The 23,122-nt window shown below is 32.7% G+C and overlaps 2 protein-coding genes and 1 pseudogene across 2 annotated transcripts; 1 reads left to right on the top strand and 2 right to left on the bottom strand.

Moving 5' to 3' along the window:
• LOC104787415 (UDP-D-xylose:L-fucose alpha-1,3-D-xylosyltransferase 3-like) lies at positions 267-2,605 on the top strand. Its single transcript, XM_010512993.2, has 5 exons — positions 267-841; positions 1,110-1,271; positions 1,344-1,565; positions 1,921-2,129; positions 2,232-2,605. Exons 1-5 carry the CDS (start codon positions 344-346, stop codon positions 2,329-2,331), a joined length of 1,191 nt encoding a protein of 396 aa, XP_010511295.1. The 5' UTR covers positions 267-343; the 3' UTR covers positions 2,332-2,605.
• LOC104787413 lies at positions 10,253-15,787 on the bottom strand (annotated as a pseudogene).
• Positions 16,306-18,309, bottom strand: LOC104787412 (FBD-associated F-box protein At1g61320-like). Its single transcript, XM_010512991.2, has 3 exons — positions 17,394-18,309; positions 16,986-17,156; positions 16,306-16,599 (listed from the first exon to the last, which is right to left on the bottom strand). The coding sequence occupies exons 1-3, from the start codon at positions 18,267-18,269 to the stop codon at positions 16,306-16,308; spliced, it is 1,341 nt and encodes a 446-aa protein (XP_010511293.2). The 5' UTR covers positions 18,270-18,309.

The following is a 23,122-nucleotide window of genomic DNA, read 5'->3' as shown; positions in this document are numbered from 1 at the left end:
TTACCCACGAGTAAGAAAATTATGATTACTTGATCTAAAACTGATATTAGTGCTCAATCATTATTGTAACTATCGATGTTTCCATCTACACGTATAGAAAAACACGTACACAACATTTAAACATGATAACTAATTCTGACCAAACATGTATATAATAATGTAGGTTATCTCTTCACGTTGTCATACATTAATAATTAATAACGCAGATTGAGTATCTCTACACGTTGTTACTCCTGAAGATTGTCGTTGACTTTTTTTTTTTTGTTTCTTTCTCATATTATCCCATTTTTGGAATCAGATCACAAACGACTTGTGAAAAACAATTCTCTCCAATTTTGTCTCCATGGCGCAGCAGCAACAACAACGTCCAATCTTAAACCGTCCCATCTCTCTTCTCAACCGCAACGGTCTACTCCTCCTTCTCCTTCTAGCACTCTTTGTTATCCTTGGTGTATTGTTACCTTTAACTAAATCTCCTTTGTTCCTGTTTCCAAACACAACGTCATCTTCTTCTCTTTCTCCTTCTTCTTCTTCTTCTTCTTCTTCTTCTTCTTCTTCTTCTTTACCATCGATCTCCGACTGGCGCGACTATTCCCTTGCTCAAGCCGCTAAGTTTGTGGCTAAGAACGAGACTGTGATCGTCTGTGCCGTTAGCTACCCTTTCTTGTCTTTTCTTAGCAACTGGTTGATTAGCATTTCTAGACAGAAGCATCATGAAAAAGTTCTCGTGATCGCTGAAGATTACGCTACTCTTTACAAAGTCAACGAGAAGTGGCCTGGTCATGCTGTTCTCATTCCTCCAGCGTTGGATCCTCAGTCCGCACACAAATTTGGTTCTCAGGTAAAGAAGAGAGTGTTTTCACATTTTCATCTTGCTATCATAATATACTTAGTTAACTTGAAGTTCATAAATCTAGCTTCGAAACTCGGGTTTTTATGTATGTGTCTTTTATTCTCTCATCAATATTTAATATTTTAATTTATAACTATCACTTTTTGATACCAAAAAACAGTTACACCCAATGTGATAATCTATGCAAAAAATGTGTATACTAGAATGAGAATAACCGAATCTTTTTTAACATAGTTTATTATATTCGCGCGAACAGGGTTTCTACAATCTGACATCCCGGAGGCCACAACATCTCTTGAACATTTTGGAGCTAGGTTACAATGTTATGTACAACGATGTTGATATGGTCTGGTTACAAGATCCGTTTGACTATTTACAAGGAAGCCACGACGTATACTTCATGGATGACATGATTGATGTAAATGTCCCAATATTTCGCATTTTAGAGTCTTAATCTATCTTTAGATCTTGATTTGATTTTGGTTGCCAGGTTAAGCCTTTGAATCACTCTCATGATATACCACCTCTGAGTCCAAGCGGAGTGACTTATGTATGTAGCTGCATGATCTTCTTGCGTTCAACTGATGGAGCAAAGCTTCTAATGAAGAAATGGGTTGAGGAGATTCAAGCTCAACGTTGGTCTAACACAGAGGCAAAGAAACCACATGACCAGCCTGCTTTTAATCGAGCACTTCATAAAACAACTCATCAAGTATGTAATGTTACTTCCTCCAACTTCCACATCTGCTTTCTGTGAAATTTTCACAAGCTTGGTTGTCCCACTCGTTGGGTTAAACGATATGAAGTTTAGATTTATCATGGTTTCTAAATCTAGTTTATTAATGTAAATCAGCTGGTCTAAGTCAAAATTATTGTTGGTCTTAAAATGTGAACCTATTAGGATCACACATTAGTAGTTAGAGTAAAAACCTTTTTTGGTAATCAAACATCCATAAGTAGATAAGAGGAGTTATGATTAGGTACAACTCTCGTTTCAATCTCAAATGTTGTTTTTAGTAGTTCTAATTCATAGTCAACTCTTTTTGTGATCTTCTTCTATTAAACAGGTAGATGCCTACTTGCTTCCACAATCAGCTTTCCCATCAGGAGGATTGTACTTCAGGAATGAGACATGGGTTAATGAGACAAAGGGGAAACATGTCGTAGTCCACAATAACTACATTATCGGTTACGACAAGAAGATGAAACGCTTTCAAGATTTTAACCTATGGCTACTCGATGATCATGCTCTTGAGTCTCCACTAGGAATATTAAAGTAAAATTTTGAATACACCAAAACATATTTTGTCACTCTCTCTTTCTGTTGTTATCTTGAGATTAAGATCAATTCTAAATGCTCTTTCGTTTCGCTTCACAGGATTTATCAAGAGCAGCAGAATACTACTGAAGGGAAAAATCAGAGGAAAACAGGGAGAAAACAGAGGAGAAACAGGGGTAAGAAACAGAAGTTACCTTAGAGAAGACTTCTTATATGTACAACAAGTATAGGAACTCGAAATTGTTGCGGAGAGATTTATTCAAACTCGATTTTGATTACTTAGATACCTGTTCAAAGCAGTCTCTCATCATAATTATGTATACGTTAACCAAGCAATTTATGATATATTATAGATAAATGAATATCTTTTTTCTATATTAATTAGTGCTTTAAAAAGAAAAAAAATTGTTGCACTCGTAAGATTTTCAGAGATTTAGAATATGTCTTGAACAAATCTATGTATTCGTTTTATCCAAAAAAAACATATCTATATTATTAATTGGGGAGCACACTTAGGAATATAAAAAATAAAAAAACATAACATATATTCATGTTGCCAAACAGGTTCAGTTACTTATATAATTAAAAATTAAAAATAAACAATATATGGTAAACAAAAACTATTAGTCAAAAATCTAATATTTATAGAAACAATAATTATGAAATTAATTATAAAATCAAAATTACCCTATATTTTTGGAAATGGTTTAAAGTTTAATGTTTGCTTCCATAATAATCAAAAAAATTTAAATCGAAAATTATATATATATATATATATATATTAATTGGGAGCACACTTAGGGATACAAAAAAAATAAAAATAAACATGACATATATTCATGTTGCCAAACAGGTTCAATTACTTATATAATTAAAAATAAAAGAATAAACAATATATGGTAAACAACAACTGTTAGTCAAAAATCTAATATTTATGAAAATAATAATTACGAAATTAATTATAAATTAAAAATTACCCTATATTTTGGAAATGGTATAAAGTTTAAAGTTTGCTTCCATAAAAATCAAAGAATTTAAATAGAAAATTATATATATATATATATATATATATACATATTTGATTTGATTTTAAATTGTGAGATATTTACAGAAATAACAAATCAATTTAATACAATTAAATAGAAACAAATAATCATATATCTATAATATTAATTAGGGAGCACACTTAGGGATACAAAAAAAAACAAAAAAGCATGACATATATCCACCAGTTAAACAAACAATCAGAAAGTTTCATTTAAAATAATTAATTACAAAGTTATATTTTGAATCTGTAATTTTTATGAATGCAACCTTTACAACTTTGAATTTTTTTTTAATTACTTCTACATGATCAAATTGAATTGCATATACTGTTTTGACTCATTTTTTTTATTTTTCTTTTATTTTTACCAAACTAATAATAATATTAGTTTTTATATATTTTTAACTTCATTTTTTATTTTATCAATACTTATTATAATGAACTTCTATAATTATGGCTCCTAAAGACTTTGGGTTGAATTAAATTAGACAAATTTATGTTTTCTGTCAAAATTTATATATTATAGGTCTTCCCACTATTTTTAATAAATTGTCTAATATAAACAATTTAAACAAATAAAAAAAAAATTAAAAACCATGCACAAAAGTGCGGGTTGGTCCATAGGTTTACTTCACATAAATTAACCCCAAATAATTTTAGTTTTACTAATACATAATTGTAAAAAAAAAAAAAAAAAAAAGATAAGATACGAGACGGGAACGGGTAATCTAAAAAAAAACATTATATAAACTATTTTTCATAGAAAGAAAAACAAAAAGAAATATATCAAGATGAGATTATAAAATTACGATAGTTAATTTATACTTTATGTGAATCCAACATTTATGGTGAAGTGGTTATTATTTCAAACGTTTAGAAATTTGATGAAGGTAAACCAATATAAGTTTATGTTATAAATATTATACCAAATAATTATATTTACAAATAAAATGTTATGTGGATGTGAATCTTTTACCTACTTTCTTATTTGTTGGACTAGAATATACAATCTCAAATTGATAAAATATTATTAAAACTACGGTTATAAGATAAAAAAGGGACATACCGTGTATGGGATGAGACGGGTTCAGAAACACATAAACAGATCTGTATACTATCTTTCTCTTACTATTTTTTAATGTACTTAAATCTAATCATCTTCTTTCCAAGCCAAACTGAAAATAAATTGGTACAAAGTTAGATTATGAATGTTAATAACATTTTTAACATTCATAATTACAAATGTAACTCCGCATAATCCAAACTTAATTACAAACTTAGTTCTTTTAAAATTACCCCCGCACGTATGTGCGGGTCCAATCCCTAGTATTGGTTTGTTATGGTATTTCAAAGTTAATTAGATAGAAGAAATAACGAAAAATAAGGATCAAATATTTTCGAATACAATTGATAGTCTAAAATAGAAAACTTGAGGAGAAAGGGAAAACAAAAAAAAATAGAGAAAGGAAACCCTAAAATTTTACACCTCTTAAACAACAGTAATATCAACTTTCGATGCCCCTTTTGGTTGATTCCTAGACATCCACCGATTACGTAATTGTTGTTGCACTATTTTGCATAGAGACGCCCCAATCATTGTAACTACGAACCATATCAAACAAGGTATACCCAAGCCTAGAGCCAAGTGAGGAGAGATATCATAGAAGAGGTCGAGGAAATAACCAAAGCCTAAAGTCTGAAAGGTACGTCCGAACAAGTAGGAATCACGTACTGAATCATCCATATCTTCTGGTTGTGCAGCGTCCCAAGTCACGACGGAGAGAAAAGCCGAAATCATCGAAATAATGAAAAATGTATCACCTTCGGTTAAGGGAATCTTGTGGGCTATTACATACTTGGTCGTTGCAATATCGAGGATTAGTATGATGATAATCATCGCAATATCGAATTTTAGGTTGCTGTTCACCCTGCAGCAACCAAACCATTAAGAGGATCAGATAATTCGGTTTATATAATCATTGTTATGTTGGTTATGTTACATAATATTTATTAACGGATATTGAGCCTTACCATTATGCGCGAAGAGGGCTAGGAGTAGGAGGAGATTCATCAACGATGGTATAAGTAGGCTTCGTAGTCATGGCTTCTTCGATTAATTTATAACTGTTTGTTATTGATGAGAAAATCGAAGGTTGCCTATACCCATTAGGTATTTATACATATATATATATATATATATATATATATATATATATCTTATATAATATAATAAGATTTTTCTCAATTTTTGCTAAGAAGATAACACTTGGCTTACTATATTTTTGACACCTGTATTTTTTTGTTTGGACCTAATTAACTATAGTTTAGACCTAATTAACTATATGCCCATCAAACCAAAAAAAATCCCATCTACATTTCATTTCTTCTTTAATCAGAAACATATGCAACCCCCCAAGAATCTAAAGCCACCTCATATCAGTCTGTCGTTGGTTTCATCTTGGAACTATATTCCAACATTTAATTAAAGTTATAGGTTTGAATTCTTGGGTTTAATTTTTGTGTTTGAATCTTATATAATTTTCACAGGCACAAACAGAATCAAATTTAAGTAAAATGGTGGGTAGGTACTATTTAAGTAAATTAGTTTAAATTTTTTTAAAATTTTTATATAAAAATAAAATTTTGAGCTTACTTTTTGGAAAATTATGTAAGATTATGAGATGGTTTTGATATCTATAATTATTTTGTTCGATTCACACTTATTATTTCAAACGTTATGGTAATTTTAAATTACATAAAATTTAGTAGTTTTCATATTAGGAATTTCAGAATAAATTATGAATATAATCAGTTATGTTTTGATTTGAAATAATACCATCATTTTATGCATTGCCTTATATCTACTATTTTCCACAATTTTCATTTTTCTTTATATTACTTCACATTTTTAACTTATTATTTTGAAACACTTGCAAATTTATGATCATTAATATTTGATTTCAATCCCTTCTTATGCTTAAAGGCTCAAATATTCTATAAAGTTTAGTTTTCTAAAAACAACATATTACCATACAATCACATCCTCTTTCAGACTATTGTGAAAACTAAAACATTTACTTTTATGAACATAATCAGTTATGTTTTGATTTGAAATAATACCATCATTTTATGCATTTTCTTATACCCACTATTTTCCTCAATTTTCATTTTTGTTTATATTAATTATCATTTTTAACTTATTATTTTGAAACACTTGCGAATTTATAATCATTAATATTTGATTTCAATCCATTATCCTTCTTAAAGGCTCAAACATTCTATAAAGTTTAGTTTTCTAAAAACAACCTATTACCATACAAACACATCATCTTTCAGACTATTGTGAAAACTGAAACATTTACTTTCTATTCTATCCTCGATTCAATCTCCAACGAACAACAAAACACCGGTAACAATAGTATCGTTGTTCGGATCATCCGTTTTCGGGAAGTTCCTAACTTTAGAAGAAATATTGTCTTACTAAGTCTTGTATATTTTTTTCAAAAATGTAAATTATTTTTCTATTGCTCATCTTTTGATGATTTATGCAATCATTTTAAAATATTTATAAAAGAAAATAAATAATGTCATGTGTATTTGATTTTAAAAGAATTTTAATATATAATGATGTTGGGCGTCAGATTCTTAGAGTAAGAGTTGAAAGAAATCTTACTATATTATATTATCTAATAATAAAGTAAAGTTTTCTTTTGGAAAGCTGCAAAAGATTGTCATTTGATGTTCTCTTCTTTCACAAGTGTTTTTTTGTTTTTTTTTAATTTTTAGTGTAACAAATTTATTCAATTGAATTTACATAATAAAATTTTTGCTTAACAAATAATTTGATGATTAAATAGTTTAAGGATATAAGATTATAATATATATATATATATATATATATATATATATATTTGGGTTGTATAGGATAATGTCGAGGAATAATTGGCTGTTTTATTTCCACATTTTAATATAAATAATTCACATGATCTTGATATTACATTATTTTATTTCATTTTCAACCCATTTAAATTAAACTAAAGTATATTTTAATATATAATATCTAAATAACTTAATGAGAATTGAATATACTTTTTGATAAAGAGATAACTGTATATATTTCTGTTTAAAGAGAAAAGTGAATATTATTTAAATTCATGATTTGATTAGCTAAGATGCCCGTTAATATATCTATATTTATAATATATAACTTTTGAATATATATTTAAAACAATAGATAATTTTAGTTATTAATTCACAATAATGTATTTTAATAAACCTGGCACATTTTTTAATAATTTTTCTATTATGTCTCATCAATCCCATATGTTATACTAATTCTCATTTTCGTAACTTTCATAATATTTATAGTAATGCAATGAATGATTAATAATTGTATTTAGAAATATTACATATATAAGAAAATTTATTAATATGTAATGATTGCATATCTATAACTCTCACAAAGTTTATGTGACTCCTATAACAATAAAATACTCCATATGTTTTCATTTAGTTGTCGTTTTAGGTTTTCAATGAAAATGCTCTATCTCTATGCTGGGCCATGGAAAGTGCTCTCTCTCTGGGATATGATATGATTCATTTTGAGATAGATTGTCAAGAGATTTTAAGTTTCATAGATGAGTCAAAAGACTGGCCAGCGTTTGCTTCAGAATTAGATTCTTTTCAGTCTTATCAAAGGAGGTTTTCTATGTTTTCTATTGGATGTATACCTAAATTGAACAATGTCTGTGTCGTCCGTCTTGCAAAAGCGGCATGAGCACGAGGATCTTTCTTTTCCTATGTAAATCCGTAGGTTCCGGAATGATTATCTCACGAGGCTATCCTATTTGAACCGGCTTAATAAGATATGGTGTTTTGAGGTAAAAAAAAAAAGATGTTGATGATTAAAAAAGTTACAAAAAAATATCCAAAAACAACGTAAACTAAATACGTGCGTAGCACGGTATGACTACTAGTATATATATATATATATATATATATATATATATAGGTTTCTCGGGTACAATAGTCTGATTGAGATTATATTTAATAAATTAAACTATAGACCAAATAAACTTCAAGAATAGATAACTAGATAATGACCCGCGCTGGTAGCGCGGGAAAACTCTTTTTTTTTTTGTTATTTGTTAATAATATATTTATGTTGTATTATTCATTTACATATTATATAATATAGTACTACATTGTGAGTTTTGACTCATATTAAACTACTAATAGGTAGGCCTGAAAACTACTATCGATACCTGTATTCGACCCATTTTTATCCGTCCCGAAAAAGGTATCCGCAGCTTTAGGGTCGAGTGAAATGTATAATAATTATATTATTCGTGAATAATGATCGAGTATCGGATATTAATTTAATTTTTGAGCGTCCGTTACCCGTCTCATTACCCGTTTTATTACCTGACTCATAAATACACGTTAATATTTTGTAGAATAATGTTACCAGCGTGAGGAAATATTTATGTAAATTTAAATTTGTTTGTTACAAAATAATAGTAGAAAATGATTAATTCTATATATTTTATAAAATCATATACTTTATTTTGCTTAAGGCCATACTCTGTTTTCGACCCGTAGTTGGTACTACTATTTTGGTTTGGTTCAATATCAAATTTGTTAATTATACATTCAGTAAAGCTAAAAAACCCAACAAACATGTATTGACCCGTGATTTGGTATTACAAATTAATGTGATCATGTTTAGAGATCTTAATATACCAAATTTACAAATTGAAGTTATTGGTATAACATGTTATATATTTTTTTATAGGTGAAAATTACAATTAGGTTATGTATATTACCAACATTATACACTTGGTATTATTTATATAATGAATATTGTGTATAAACAATTAATTTTTAGCCAATTAAATAGTCTGTTATTATTTCCTAAGATTTATGAAACAATAAATAGAGTTTTATTATTTTGTAAACAAATCTAAACTTTTCTTTTGTTTATTAGAATAATTAAAATATAATAGTATTTTCGTAATATGTCACATCAGAACTGGTTAAATTTTTAACAACATAGCTTAAATAAGTATATATATATATATTTTTAAAAAATAGAAACAATGTTGTATCTTAATTTTAATATATATTTGTTAATATTAAATGATTTAGATATGTAAGTATTTAATCTTAGTTTTATAAATAAATTTAAGTTTTATAAATTTTCTAAATAATTTGTTATTGTTTACTAAGATTTCTAAAATAATAAATAGAATCTGTTTAATTATATTATTACATAATTTCGAAATTATTTTTTTGTTATTTTATTAAATAATTCCGAAATTATTTTTTTATTATTTTATTAAATAATTCCGAAATTATTTTATTAATTATTTCTTGTAATCTAATAAATTAATAGTTGCTATTTTTTAGGTCATTATTTTCTGATTAAAACAACTTAATATTAAAATTATGTTATTATATTTTGTATTAAAATACAGTGGCATTTTGTGTAATATCTTACATGTAGTAAGGTTATTTGTTTATAGGGTTGCTTAAATAATATAATAGAGATTACAACTATATTAAAATTCCATCCATTAAATATCATAGACAAAATTTATATCTGCTATATACAGTATACTTAAAATTCAAAATTATAACGATAATCTATCTCCAGTGTTTCACAACCCATATTATTACATGAAAAATAAGTAATGCATGCAGTTAATTAAAACACAAACTAGTATATTTAAACTTTTCTTAAAAAGGAAGTTATAAAGCTAAATAATTCAAGTTTTGCTAATCTCCATATGAAACGAACGAACTTTTACGACATGGTCACAAAATGTTAGAGAAGATCAAAGATGGTTGAGAATTTTAAGAAAAGCAAAGAAAAAAGAAACAAAAAGAGAAACAAACAGAGAATCCATTTCTTCAGATTAGTAGTAACACTTGTCATCGTCCTCTTCCTTGGATGCTTCTTGGATATGGATTCTGAGTCACTGTCATCAGCGATATCCTTGTTGAAGTTTTGCTATTGTATTATACCAGAAGCCATTGCTTCAAATACAAGCATGGTAGAGAATAAAACAGAGAATGAAAAAGTGGAAAACTTCTCAATTATTCTCAACGATTTGGCCGTACAACATTACACACAATTATATAGAGTGCTACGGTCGTAACCGTTCGTTTAGTAACCGAACAAACGCAACTATCTAACATGCACCCTTTAATATGCATACACATATCTAAGTATATCTTGAACATGTAGCATATGACCGAACTCAGTTATCACTAACACTCCCCCTTAATTGAGTTTCGGTCTAACTCTAATTGTCTGTCAACAGTCATGAAGTCTCCATGAACTTCTCTTGCAACCTTCTTCCACTCACTTTCTCTAAGGAAATCTTTCTTTTTCTTTCCTTTCGCAACTGGCTGCATCTCCCTTTTCTCTCTTAGGTAAGCAGCTTCCTTTTTTGCTTGGTTTCTTCCTTTGATCACCATCACATTCACATCTCTGTGACTTCTCGTGCGTGAAGTGAAAAATTTTCACGTCTTCTTCGGTTATCTTCTCAACCGGCTACTGCTCCATTTTTTTTATGAGGTAAGCTTCCTCTTTTAGTGCTTGGTCTTGGTGTCTCCATTTAATCACCATAAAGTGCTCCATTTTTTTTCTTTGAGGTAAGCATCCTCCCTTTATTGCTTGGTGTCACTCTTAGTCTTTGATCATCATAACGTCTTCATGACGTCCTACGCGTGAATCTTCTCCACGTCATCATCGGTTAACTCTTTTCAACCGACGTTTGCTCCATTTTTCTCCGAGGTAAGCATCCTCTTGTGCTCCATTTTTTTCCTTCAACAATCTACCTCACTGTGACTGTTAATTTTGCACACGCCACACCACTTCTTGGTCTTCCCATGGCGTCTCTTGTTTTGCTTGTTTCCTTTTCTCGTACCAAGCTTTTCTCCATAAAACGCACCCTCTTTGATACGTTCTTCTCGGAGACTTAAGCGCTTCTCATGCCCTTCAAGATATCTATCAACTCTGTAGTAAAGAGGGTCGATAGATACTTTGTTTGTTCAAGAACAGCAACGATGCTCTCGATCTTTTGCGGCAAGAAGATAACAACCTTTTGAACCAATTGGTAATTGGTCTTGTCTTCACCATGAACTCTTATTTTTGTTGAGTATCTTTTCCCTATTCTTCCAAACAGGTGACTACCTCCGTGTTATAGTCCTCCTTCACAAACTCAACCACCACTTTTTGCCAATGAACCTTGCTCTGTTTCATTCAACAGGACTTCTTGTGAACGTCTTTCTCAAGGACTCAACACCACTTTCTACTAATAAGCTTTTTTTTGCTTTCAACAGCGGCGACATCACGTTTTGCCATATTCTGGTTTAAAGCCAGATCTTCTCTTTTTGGCCGAGCACTGAACATATTATCATACGCATCCTGGTTCCATGAACAAAACATGATTTCATGTGCTTGACAGTGTCGTGAACTCCTCCGTGGACACTTCCTCTGTTTTTTCAATCGCACCCCTTCGGATGACCGTGTAGGATTGCGTCGGTTTGTTCGGAACACTGTCTTCACCACTGGCTACAATTATCTCGTGATTAAGATGGCCTTCATCATAATCCACACCCGATATCATCGTTTCTCCATCAAACATAAGAATCTCTTGTTGAATGATGTTGCCGTGATCTTTGTTTTTGATTGAACTTTTTGCAGGCTTTGTTACGCTTCTCTTTGTGCTTTCCACTGGCCCTTGAATCAATAAAGCTCTGATACCATGTTGAAGTTTTGCTCTTGTATTATACCAGAAGCCATTGCTTCAAATACAAGCATGGTAGAGAATAAAACAGAGAATGAAAAAGTGGAAAACTTCTCAATTATTCTCAACGATTTGGCCGTACAACATTACACACAATTATATAGAGTGCTACGGTCGTAACCGTTCGTTTAGTAACCGAACAAACGCAACTATCTAACATGCACCCTTTAATATGCATACACATATCTAAGTATATCTTGAACATGTAGCATATGACCGAACTCAATTATCACTAACAATCCTCATCTTTGTCTTTGGACACCTCTGCTGATCCAGTTTTGTATCTCTCTTCATCATCACCTTCGTCTTCTTTGTCTGATGATTCGGATTCATGTGTATCCAAGAGGTAACTTCCGTCATCTTCATCTCCAGATCCCTCAATGTTGTTTCTCTCTGGTTCCTCCGTCAAGATCTGGACACCACATTCAATAATGTCGAAATCTTGGTCGATGCTGCTGAATTCGAGCACTATCTCTCTGCTAGATGGGTTAAAAAATGGTAACGGATAGATGTCCAATATATGAAATACAAACAGATGTTCCATTCGATATTTGTAGACATCGGTAAGGACGAACTTCATGTCAGTGGAGTTTACTGAGTTGCCGACAGTGCAACGACATAGTAGTCCTGAAACTATAGTAGAGTCTCTGGTTTTATGATCAAACTCTGTTGAAATGACAATGCAAACCTTGAACCTGTAGAAAGCTGAATGTGGAATTGTTAACTTATTTCCTCTGGCTCGATGATGGAACTCTGTAGGTACTTTCTTTCCTGGTATGAGAGCCCGGCCGCTAACAAACCCTTCTTGAGTAATCGCTCGTCGTGCTTGTCGACTTAGTTTGAAGCAGTTGCTAAAATCAAGTTCTGCATTTGGAGTGTTTAAAGGTGCACTTACTCTCTCCAATGATTTACAATGGTTTGCCCGTAGCCATTCGAGCGAAATGACGTGAGTTTCTTGCAGTATGTAAGAGCAAGGACACGTAGATTATGAAGACCTTTGATGCAGTCTGCAATACTCTCAATACCACAATGATCTAGGTGTAGCTCTGTTACAGTCGTGGGGAGATGCGTTGAAAAAGTCTTGAGATTGACGCTGCCACTTATATCAAAAGACTTAAGATGGAATAAATCCCTAAGTGATGCGGGACATTCTTTAGCCGCTGTCTCCATTACCGAGAGCTTACCGATGTTGGTAGGAACATCTGGAAAGCTTCTCAAACGAGTGCATCCCATCATCTTGATTTCTTTTAGAAATGCCAAGTTGACGAGAGTTGGAATGATTTCTAGACTTCTGCAATTATTCGTCTCTAAGTAGTATAGTTTACGAAGATTTGAAAGTTGAGGATGGAAGCTCTACCAAAGCAATGCATTCATACAGATCCAGTCTCTCTAGATTTGTAGCATTTGTAAGATCTGGAAGTTTCTTCAAACTATATGACCTAGCCAGATTCATCTTCTTGAGATTTGCAAGCGGCTGAAAGTCAAAAATCAGAACATAATGAGAAACCACATTGTCAGTTCTGTCTTTTCATATGAACACACATAACTAACTAACCTGAGTTCCATCCCATAGCTCCTCGAGTTTGCTAGACGCCATGTCGAGTTCGACGAGATTTGCTGGGCAAAATCTATGAGGAAGAGTCTTTCTCGGGTATGCATCCCAACGTAGTAACCTTAAGCGAGGAAGATAATCCATCTCCTCTGGAATGTGCAGTTGGTTTTATCCGGTAGGCCACGGATCGTAAACATTTAGGAAGAAAAGGTTGTGCATTCTTTCAAAAGCCCGAGTGCTCATTGTTAATTTGTTGACCTTTCCTACGTCAAAAGATATTCCTACAATTGATCCATTCCCCTAAACAAAGAATTTCGACAGCAAAACTTGTTAGTGCTTAATTAAACAGCAGTGAATAAACATGGTAATGCGAAACTGCAGAACGCTTACCTCTCCATTTTCCAAAACATAAAAAATCTCTTGAGTATCTACAAGAATCTGGCGTTTCCAAGGCTCTTGTTTGGAAATGACTTGTCTAGCCATTACTTGAAGCAAACGGTGCACTACCACTATACTTTTAGTTTTAGCTCCATGACGTATGTGTACGAGATGTCTGTTGGCTAGTATTTTCAACCCAAGTCTAACATCCATGTTAGTTTTTGCCAGCATGGATTTCACATAATCAACATGTTTATGATTGAAGAAAACTGCAATATAAAGAAAGAGAGCTTGATCTTTCTCATGCAAACTGTCGTAGCCCACTTTTAATACACTCTCAATTCTTCCATCAAGACAAGTTTGCAATCTTGGTAGTTCATCTATCCAGTCAGCATAGTTCTTTCCCCGCAATGATGACCCCAAAACATGCAGAGCCAATGGAAGGTTACCACAAATATTTGTAACTCCGACCGCGAGATTCCTAAACCCATGAGGTGGAGAGATTTGTCTAAATGCAGATTGACAAAAGATCATTAAAGCTTCTTCACTTGATGGAAAACCCACATGGTATATATCACTGTCAGTGATACCATTTTGCTGCAAAACCTCTTTGTTTTCAGTGGTCACTATGACTCTACTTCCAGGACCAAACCACATGGTATTAGCTAAAGCCTCAAGTTGATCTACACTCTCAACATCATCAAGAATGATAAGAACCTTCTGTTCATGTAGCCTCTCATGTATCACACCTGAATGGGATATCCTAATGCCATTTAAGTTCAAAAGCTCTGAAAGAAGCTTCTCTTGTAAACGCAACCTCATACCATAATCAACAAGGCCAATCTTATAATTCTCACGAAGGTTATCCATAAAACAAGTATGCTGAAACCTGTTAGACAGCATACTATGTAAAGCTCTAGCAATGGTACTCTTACCAATCCCTGCAGGACCAGAGATCCCAACGATCTTAGCTTCATCGTGATCTAAATCAAGCAAAGACACCATTTTACTCAAATGATCATCTAGTCCAACCATGCCATCAAAATCCCTAGACGGTGTCACATAATTGAGTTTATCCGAAACATCACTTGCAATCTTCTCAATCATTTTTGCTTCATTGTTCCTAATAATAAAATTAAAAAAAAAAAAAAACATCACAAAGAGAGCACTCCTCTGTTACTGACACCTAATCAAAAAGAGAATAAATAGATTTATCTTTAATAAACAATTAAACACACTCCAAAACAGAAGTAGTAACAAATATATTATTAAGATTATTATTATATATCAAATACAATTATAACTATACGAACCAGTTTTGGAAGTGTTCTCCAGCGATGTTGCCCACATAGGTCAAAGCTTGGCTCCATTTTTGCCTCTTCTCCTCTGTACTACGAGCACAAGTTCCATCGAAAACACCCCCGAAATCTCCGGTTTGTTTCCGGACATGAGAAGGATCTACTTCGTAGAAGACAGTCATCACTATTTGACCTACCTCTTCTTTGCAGTTCAAGATCTCCAACAGTTCATCCAAACACCAGCTGGACGAGGCGTAGTTCTTCGAGAGCAATACGATCGCGATCCTCGAATCTCTAATCGCTTGTGTGAGAGCTGGGGCGATGATTTGGCTTCTCTCGATCCCATTGTCATCGAACATCGTGATCCCATTGTAAGTGAACTGTTTGCGTAGATGACTGAGAAATGTTTTGCGGACGTCTGGTCCGTGGAAGCTTGTGAAGACCCTGTATCTCCAAGTGCGAGCTGAAGAAGAAGAAGAAGAAGAAGAAGAAGAAGCCATGAGAGAGTCGTTCAGAATCATCAATGATTGTTTTCAGAAATAATTGTTTTCTTTTTCTTTCGTTCTTTAAAGCTGTGAAAGGAATTTTTTTTTTTGACTTCGCTATACTAAAAGCTAAAAAAACAAAAGAAAAAGATAAAATATTATTACACTTCTACGCCCTACGAAGAAGATTATTACACTTTCTATTGATTCTGTTGGCCTAATTTAAACCAATATATTATTAATATTTTTACGTTATACTAAATTTATAAGATTCTTGGAAAAATAAATACTTACAAATTTTCTCTAATTTTCATAAAATTTTCTACCTAATTTAAACATAAATTTGTCCTATAATTTAATTCGTCATATCTTCGGACACAGACCTTATCCGGGCTGGCTAATAATGACTAAATCTTCCCTCATGACTAATAAGTTTGACAGTAAGAAGATAGAAGAACAGTTCAAATTTTAAAATAAACAAAGAGAGAAACAATAGAGTTTAAATCTGAGAGTTCAGAAATTAAAACAACATAAAAACACTGAATTTCAAATACATCAAAAGAGCTATTATAGTTGATATGCTTCGGCAGAACTTGACTTTAAACTTCTGTAACTTTAATCGCTGGAAATTTGCTTGTAATGAAATTGATCCTTGCATTGTCTGGTTGGTGAACTTTGGTTTTTGAATTTTTAGGCATCTCCAGGTCAACCTTGACTAGAGCTGGTGCATTCTTGACAAAGAACTCTATAATATCAAGCTCATGCCAGTGATTTTTATAGCCGATGATCTTGACTTCATTGAGAAACATGAAAAGGTAGTTGTTGTTCTCAATCTCTTCCTTCAGATGAATCTCCCAAAATTCCAATCGGTCTGCATATTCGAAGTTTTGAATCTGTACATAACAAGAAAACTGTATTAATGAACTTATGAAGCCCATTGGTGTAGAGAGAGAGAGAGAGAGAGAGAGAGAGAGAGAGAGAGAGAGAGAGAGAGAGAGAGAGAGAGAGAGAGAGAGAGAGAGAGAGAGAGAGAGAGAGAGAGAGAGAGAGAGAGAGAGAGAGAGAGAGAGAGAGAGAGAGAGAGAGAGAGAGAGAGAGAGAGAGAGAGAGAGAGAGAGAGAGAGAGAGAGAGAGAGAGAGAGAGAGAGAGAGAGAGAGAGAGAGAGAGAGAGAGAGAGAGAGAGAGAGAGAGAGAGAGAGAGAGAGAGAGAGAGAGAGAGAGAGAGAGAGAGAGAGAGAGAGAGAGAGAGAAAAGAGAGAGAGAGAGAGAGAGAGGTACGTCGATCACAAGCCGTTCCACTTTAGGACAGTCATTGAGGAATTCAGCAATTTCGAAAAGAGTACAAATTGATCGAGCGTTAAAGGAAATCTTGAAATCTGTTAAGTTCTCAAACTTGAAAGTACCCTTTCTTTCCAGTCTTCCTCCTCCTACATGTCTTTTTATGAGAGCCTAAAAATTATATGTGTTAATTAAAAGGTTATGAACAAAAGATAATGAAGACATTTATAAGAAAACAATTGTGAAAATTACATTAAGAATAATGCATGTAAGAAAACATCCAACTAATTTAAGAATAAGGGCTGCATGTAACAAAAAACTATCTAAAGGTTTAAGGAATAAGATCATATTTAGTGAAACTTCTCCATCTAGTACTTAAAAATATTTAAATTCAGAATAGAAAATTACCTCAAGAAAGATGTTTGTCGTTGCAAGGACATAAACTTTTGTAAAGTCTTTCATGTTAGAAATCACCATGTCAGAAGGATCATAAATATGTCGATTCCTCTTGTAGTGGATATTTGCCTCTTTTAGTGCATCTGTTGTCGAAAATGTTATATTCGTGACATATCCTTCATACTTGAAGTATTCGAGAGTGGGTGCATGCACAACGATGTCGGTGATATTTGACATAGTAGACAAGACCAACGACTTGAACTTCTTATGATTAAGAGCGGGTATGGTCAATATCCCATAAATGAAACATTCATTTAGTTCAAGTAACTCAAGGTGGATGCAGTTTCTTAAAATTGCATCTACCATCTCTTTCGTCGTCATAGTTCGCGTAAGCGAGAGTTTCTTCAGGAGCTTCAAACCTTCGGGAGAATTGTTTGGTATTTCATCAAATTTACACCATCCTAGATTCAATACTGTTAGTGTCTTAATAGCTGAGAAATCGATCGGGATCTCCACAACTTCCCTAGATTTTGAGAAATCTAACACTATCTCTTGGATATTTTTACCAATACATGTATTGATCCACGAGGTTACCGACTCCTCCCAATCGATACCATTGGGACACAAAACAAATCGTTTTATCTCCATTCCTTCGTGTTTGTTAAAAACATTCTGGATGATATTAATAACCTCTAACTGACTTCGTTCTACAGAAAATATTCCGCTATAATCAAGATCGAGAGACCTTATCTCTGTGTGCCTGAATAGTTTGGACACAACACGAGTTTGTAAAAGTGATTGGATGGGAAGAAACGACAAGGAACGCACCATAAGTTCATCAGGAAGATTTTGAAGGACTTTGAATTGTTTGTTTGAGGATTCTGACATTTTGATTTTTTTTTTTTTTTTTCTGGACTTTGGTAGCAAATCAAATTAGCTCAGGAAGATTATGGAGTTCCAAATGTTTGCTATGGGGCCATATATATAATTTGAAGTTCAACACACTGTAGAGCACACCTGTCGGTTTTATTAATTACTCTAAATAAATATATATTGTTTTTGACTATATTTGACAAAAGTAATTAAATCTTATAACATATGAGCAAAAGTTTTCTAAATTTAATGGATGTGGCCTTGAAAGAAATTATTAAAATTATATAGAAAGTTAGCATTTCCAAGACACATATTTATTGGTAAAAATAAACTTTAGTTATTAACTTTTTTTAATCATTAGTTTCAACTTTTAAAATTTCTGTTTCTTTTCTTTACATTTTTCCAAACTTGATAAAATAGTAGATTTATTTCTCTCTTTTAATTCATTATTGTTTGTGGCTAAATATGACATATTATTTGCATTCCTAACTAATAAAATTATATTTAAAATTTTCTATAATTTAATTTTGTTTTGTGGCCCAATCCATAACAGGTCATACTGTTTACAATTATTTACCACTAAAATTACTTATTTTATAGCAATTTTTTAATGTGTTCATATCATATCTTTTAGAGTTTAACACATTAGAGAGCAACACATGTCAGTTGTTACATACTCTACTTCAGTAAGCTTTTATGATTTAAGATTTTGTTTTCTACATGTACTTGAGTGAAACTTGGAAGAAATTAAAAAAAAAATGTAAAGAAAAGAACATTTCAAAAACATATGTTTATTGGTAAAATGAAGTTTAAGCTTACAAATTTTTTGATCATATCCTCGGACACAGAGATAATTCGGACTGGCTAATGACTATATCTTCCCTCATGACAAATAAGTTTGACGACAAAATGATAAAAAAATATGAATTCAAAATTTTAAAATAAACAAAGATATAATTAACAAGGGAGTTTAAATCGGTATGTGCAATTGTCTTTGTTTGTGACGCCCATCGTTAATCTTTAGGATGAGAAGATTGTACATTCTTTTAAATCCCTCTTGTTTATTTTTAATTTTTTGTTCTCTGCGACGTCCACTGATAAACCTAAAAGCCGATCCATTACCCTAACAAATATTGAAAACTTTAACTTGTTAGTGGCCAGAGAGATGTTCTGCTTAAACCATAACATGGTAAGCAATGCAAAACCCCTTAACTTATTGAGATTACTTACTTTTGCCTTTTCTAGAACATAACAAGTATCATGTGGATCTTCTAGAATCTTGCGTTTAGAAAGTTTTAGTTTGGAAATAACTTCTTGTGCTATTACTTGTAGCAAACAGTGCATTGCTACTCTAATTTTGTGATTGTGGTCGATATCTATAAGTAAATATGAGATATTTATTAGCTAGGTTTTTCAACCCAAATCCAAAACATGTAACGCCAATGCTAGAAAAGTTTGATTTCCTTGATTGCCATGACTACTTATAACTTCATCCGCAAGAGCTATAAACCCAATAGGTGGAAAGGTTTGCCTAATAGCATATACACAAAAGATCTTTAGAGCTTCTTTTTTCTGATGGAAACTCCACTTGTTATATATCACGGATACCATGTTGCTGCAAAATCTTTATGTTTTCTGTTGTAAATATGACCCTACTTCCAAGACCAAAGCAGCTGATATTAGACAAAGCCTCTAGTTGAAGTAGACTCTCCACATCATCATGAATAATAAGAACCCTCTCGTCATGGATCCTTTATTTCATCACACTTAAATTGAATACCCTAATATCATCTTGGTTTAAAATATCTGCACGAAGTTGCTTTTGTAAGCGCACTTCAAACAATACTCGATCGTCAAGACCAATCGTATAGGTTTCTCTAAGATTGTCCACAAAACAAGTACGCTGAAACCTGTTAGAGAGTCGACTATGTACAGCTCTGGCAGAGGTACTCTTACCAATGCAGACCAGATATTCACTCCCACATTTTCTAAATCTAACAAAGACTCCACTTCCCGAAAATGATCTTACCATGCCTTCCAAATCACTACATAGTGTGGCATTAAGTTTATTTAAAACATCTTTTTCAATCTTCTCGATGATTTATGCTTCATTGTCCCTAACAAAAAGAAACACGAAATTCATGAGGAAAAAAATCATAAACAGAACACTTTATGTTCGCTTATGCAGAAACAACTTAACTAGGGCTCCCATCAACAATTAAACACGCACCAAAATATATTTGACCAAACTAAAAAATGAAAGACATTCCAAAACACACAATAATTTTTGATCTAAAGAATTGATATTCATAACTATACTCAGATTCCAATTCATCACAACCATAACATACCATAGCAAAATGTATATCAAATATTCTTTACAACCAATAAAACACAAACCAGTTTAGTTTGGAAGTGCTCTCCGGCTATGTTACCACATTGGTCAAAGCTCGACTCCATTTTCGCCTTTCCTCCTCTGTTTTATGAGCACATGTTGATGTTTCATTGAAAANTGATAAACCTAAAAGCCGATCCATTACCCTAACAAATATTGAAAACTTTAACTTGTTAGTGGCCAGAGAGATGTTCTGCTTAAACCATAACATGGTAAGCAATGCAAAACCCCTTAACTTATTGAGATTACTTACTTTTGCCTTTTCTAGAACATAACAAGTATCATGTGGATCTTCTAGAATCTTGCGTTTAGAAAGTTTTAGTTTGGAAATAACTTCTTGTGCTATTACTTGTAGCAAACAGTGCATTGCTACTCTAATTTTGTGATTGTGGTCGATATCTATAAGTAAATATGAGATATTTATTAGCTAGGTTTTTCAACCCAAATCCAAAACATGTAACGCCAATGCTAGAAAAGTTTGATTTCCTTGATTGCCATGACTACTTATAACTTCATCCGCAAGAGCTATAAACCCAATAGGTGGAAAGGTTTGCCTAATAGCATATACACAAAAGATCTTTAGAGCTTCTTTTTTCTGATGGAAACTCCACTTGTTATATATCACGGATACCATGTTGCTGCAAAATCTTTATGTTTTCTGTTGTAAATATGACCCTACTTCCAAGACCAAAGCAGCTGATATTAGACAAAGCCTCTAGTTGAAGTAGACTCTCCACATCATCATGAATAATAAGAACCCTCTCGTCATGGATCCTTTATTTCATCACACTTAAATTGAATACCCTAATATCATCTTGGTTTAAAATATCTGCACGAAGTTGCTTTTGTAAGCGCACTTCAAACAATACTCGATCGTCAAGACCAATCGTATAGGTTTCTCTAAGATTGTCCACAAAACAAGTACGCTGAAACCTGTTAGAGAGTCGACTATGTACAGCTCTGGCAGAGGTACTCTTACCAATGCAGACCAGATATTCACTCCCACATTTTCTAAATCTAACAAAGACTCCACTTCCCGAAAATGATCTTACCATGCCTTCCAAATCACTACATAGTGTGGCATTAAGTTTATTTAAAACATCTTTTTCAATCTTCTCGATGATTTATGCTTCATTGTCCCTAACAAAAAGAAACACGAAATTCATGAGGAAAAAAATCATAAACAGAACACTTTATGTTCGCTTATGCAGAAACAACTTAACTAGGGCTCCCATCAACAATTAAACACGCACCAAAATATATTTGACCAAACTAAAAAATGAAAGACATTCCAAAACACACAATAATTTTTGATCTAAAGAATTGATATTCATAACTATACTCAGATTCCAATTCATCACAACCATAACATACCATAGCAAAATGTATATCAAATATTCTTTACAACCAATAAAACACAAACCAGTTTAGTTTGGAAGTGCTCTCCGGCTATGTTACCACATTGGTCAAAGCTCGACTCCATTTTCGCCTTTCCTCCTCTGTTTTATGAGCACATGTTGATGTTTCATTGAAAACACTCCCGAATTCTCCTTATGTTTCCGTACATCAGAAGGATGTACTCCGTAGAAGCAGAGCCGGCGTGGAGATAAACTAGGCTACAAGGGAGGGAGAAAAATGGGCCTTATAATTTTTATTTTTGGTATAATTTTCTTCTAAAAATATGAAAAACAATTGATTAAGACCTTAACAAGAATCAAACCTAGGAACTACAAACTCAACATTGACTGTTTAAACCACTAGACCACAAGATATTTCTAGAAAAATCGGCTAAAAAATACCTAATATTATTAGCGGCCGCAAGCATGTGCTTTGCTTGCTTGGCCTTATGGCCGGCTCTGCGTAGAAGACAATCATCACTATTTTCCCTAATACTTCTTTGCACTTTGTAATCTCTAACAGATCATCTAAACACCAACTGGAAGAAGCATAGTTCTTCAAGAGTAATACGATTGCGACCCTTGATTATCTAATCGCTCCTGTGAGAGTTGGGGTGATGGTTTGGCTTCTCTCGATCCCTTGATCATTAAACATCGTAATCTCATTGTTGCTAAACTGTTTGTGTAAATTACTCAATAAGGTTTACGTACATCTGGTCCACTGAGAAACCACCCTTGACGGTCAACATGACAAGGCCATAGCCAGCTACGAGAGATCGCACCTGCAGCTTCCACATGAGGTAGTTGGTGTCTGTCAATTTTGCGGCATTCGTCATGTTGACATGAAGGAGATTTTGGCTGTTGATTGGGACTGCGTCTGTCATTTGTGGTGGATTAGGATTGTCGTTAACTGCAGATGACGGCTAGAGAAAAATATTAAAAATAGAATTTTTGTATTTATGGTAAAATTTTTGTATTTATAGTATCGAAGCTCTGATACCATATATGATGTGAATGTTAATTATATTGATAGAGTGATTACAATTATATATAGTGAGATAAAAGGAAGTTAGCTA

This window comes from Camelina sativa, chromosome 5, assembly GCF_000633955.1.
Source record: "Camelina sativa cultivar DH55 chromosome 5, Cs, whole genome shotgun sequence".
Classification (NCBI taxonomy): Eukaryota; Viridiplantae; Streptophyta; class Magnoliopsida; order Brassicales; family Brassicaceae; genus Camelina; species Camelina sativa.
Note: the sequence above shows the minus strand (reverse complement) of the source record. Positions and strands in the feature narration are given on the sequence as shown.

Bases quoted from the DNA above. Each gene is read 5' to 3' on its own strand.
- LOC104787415 (XM_010512993.2), top strand. From the start codon at position 344: ATGGCGCAGCAGCAACAACAACGTCCAATCTTAAACCGTCCCATCTCT. The intron at 842-1,109 runs GTAAAGAAGAGA...TCGCGCGAACAG, and splicing joins CACACAAATTTGGTTCTCAG to GGTTTCTACAATCTGACATC. The intron at 1,566-1,920 runs GTATGTAATGTT...TCTATTAAACAG, and splicing joins TTCATAAAACAACTCATCAA to GTAGATGCCTACTTGCTTCC.
- LOC104787412 (XM_010512991.2), bottom strand. From the start codon at position 18,269: ATGTCAGAATCCTCAAACAAACAATTCAAAGTCCTTCAAAATCTTCCT. The intron at 17,157-17,393 runs GTAATTTTCTAT...TATAATTTTTAG, and splicing joins CGACAAACATCTTTCTTGAG to GCTCTCATAAAAAGACATGT. The intron at 16,600-16,985 runs GTACCTCTCTCT...TGTTATGTACAG, and splicing joins TGGAACGGCTTGTGATCGAC to ATTCAAAACTTCGAATATGC.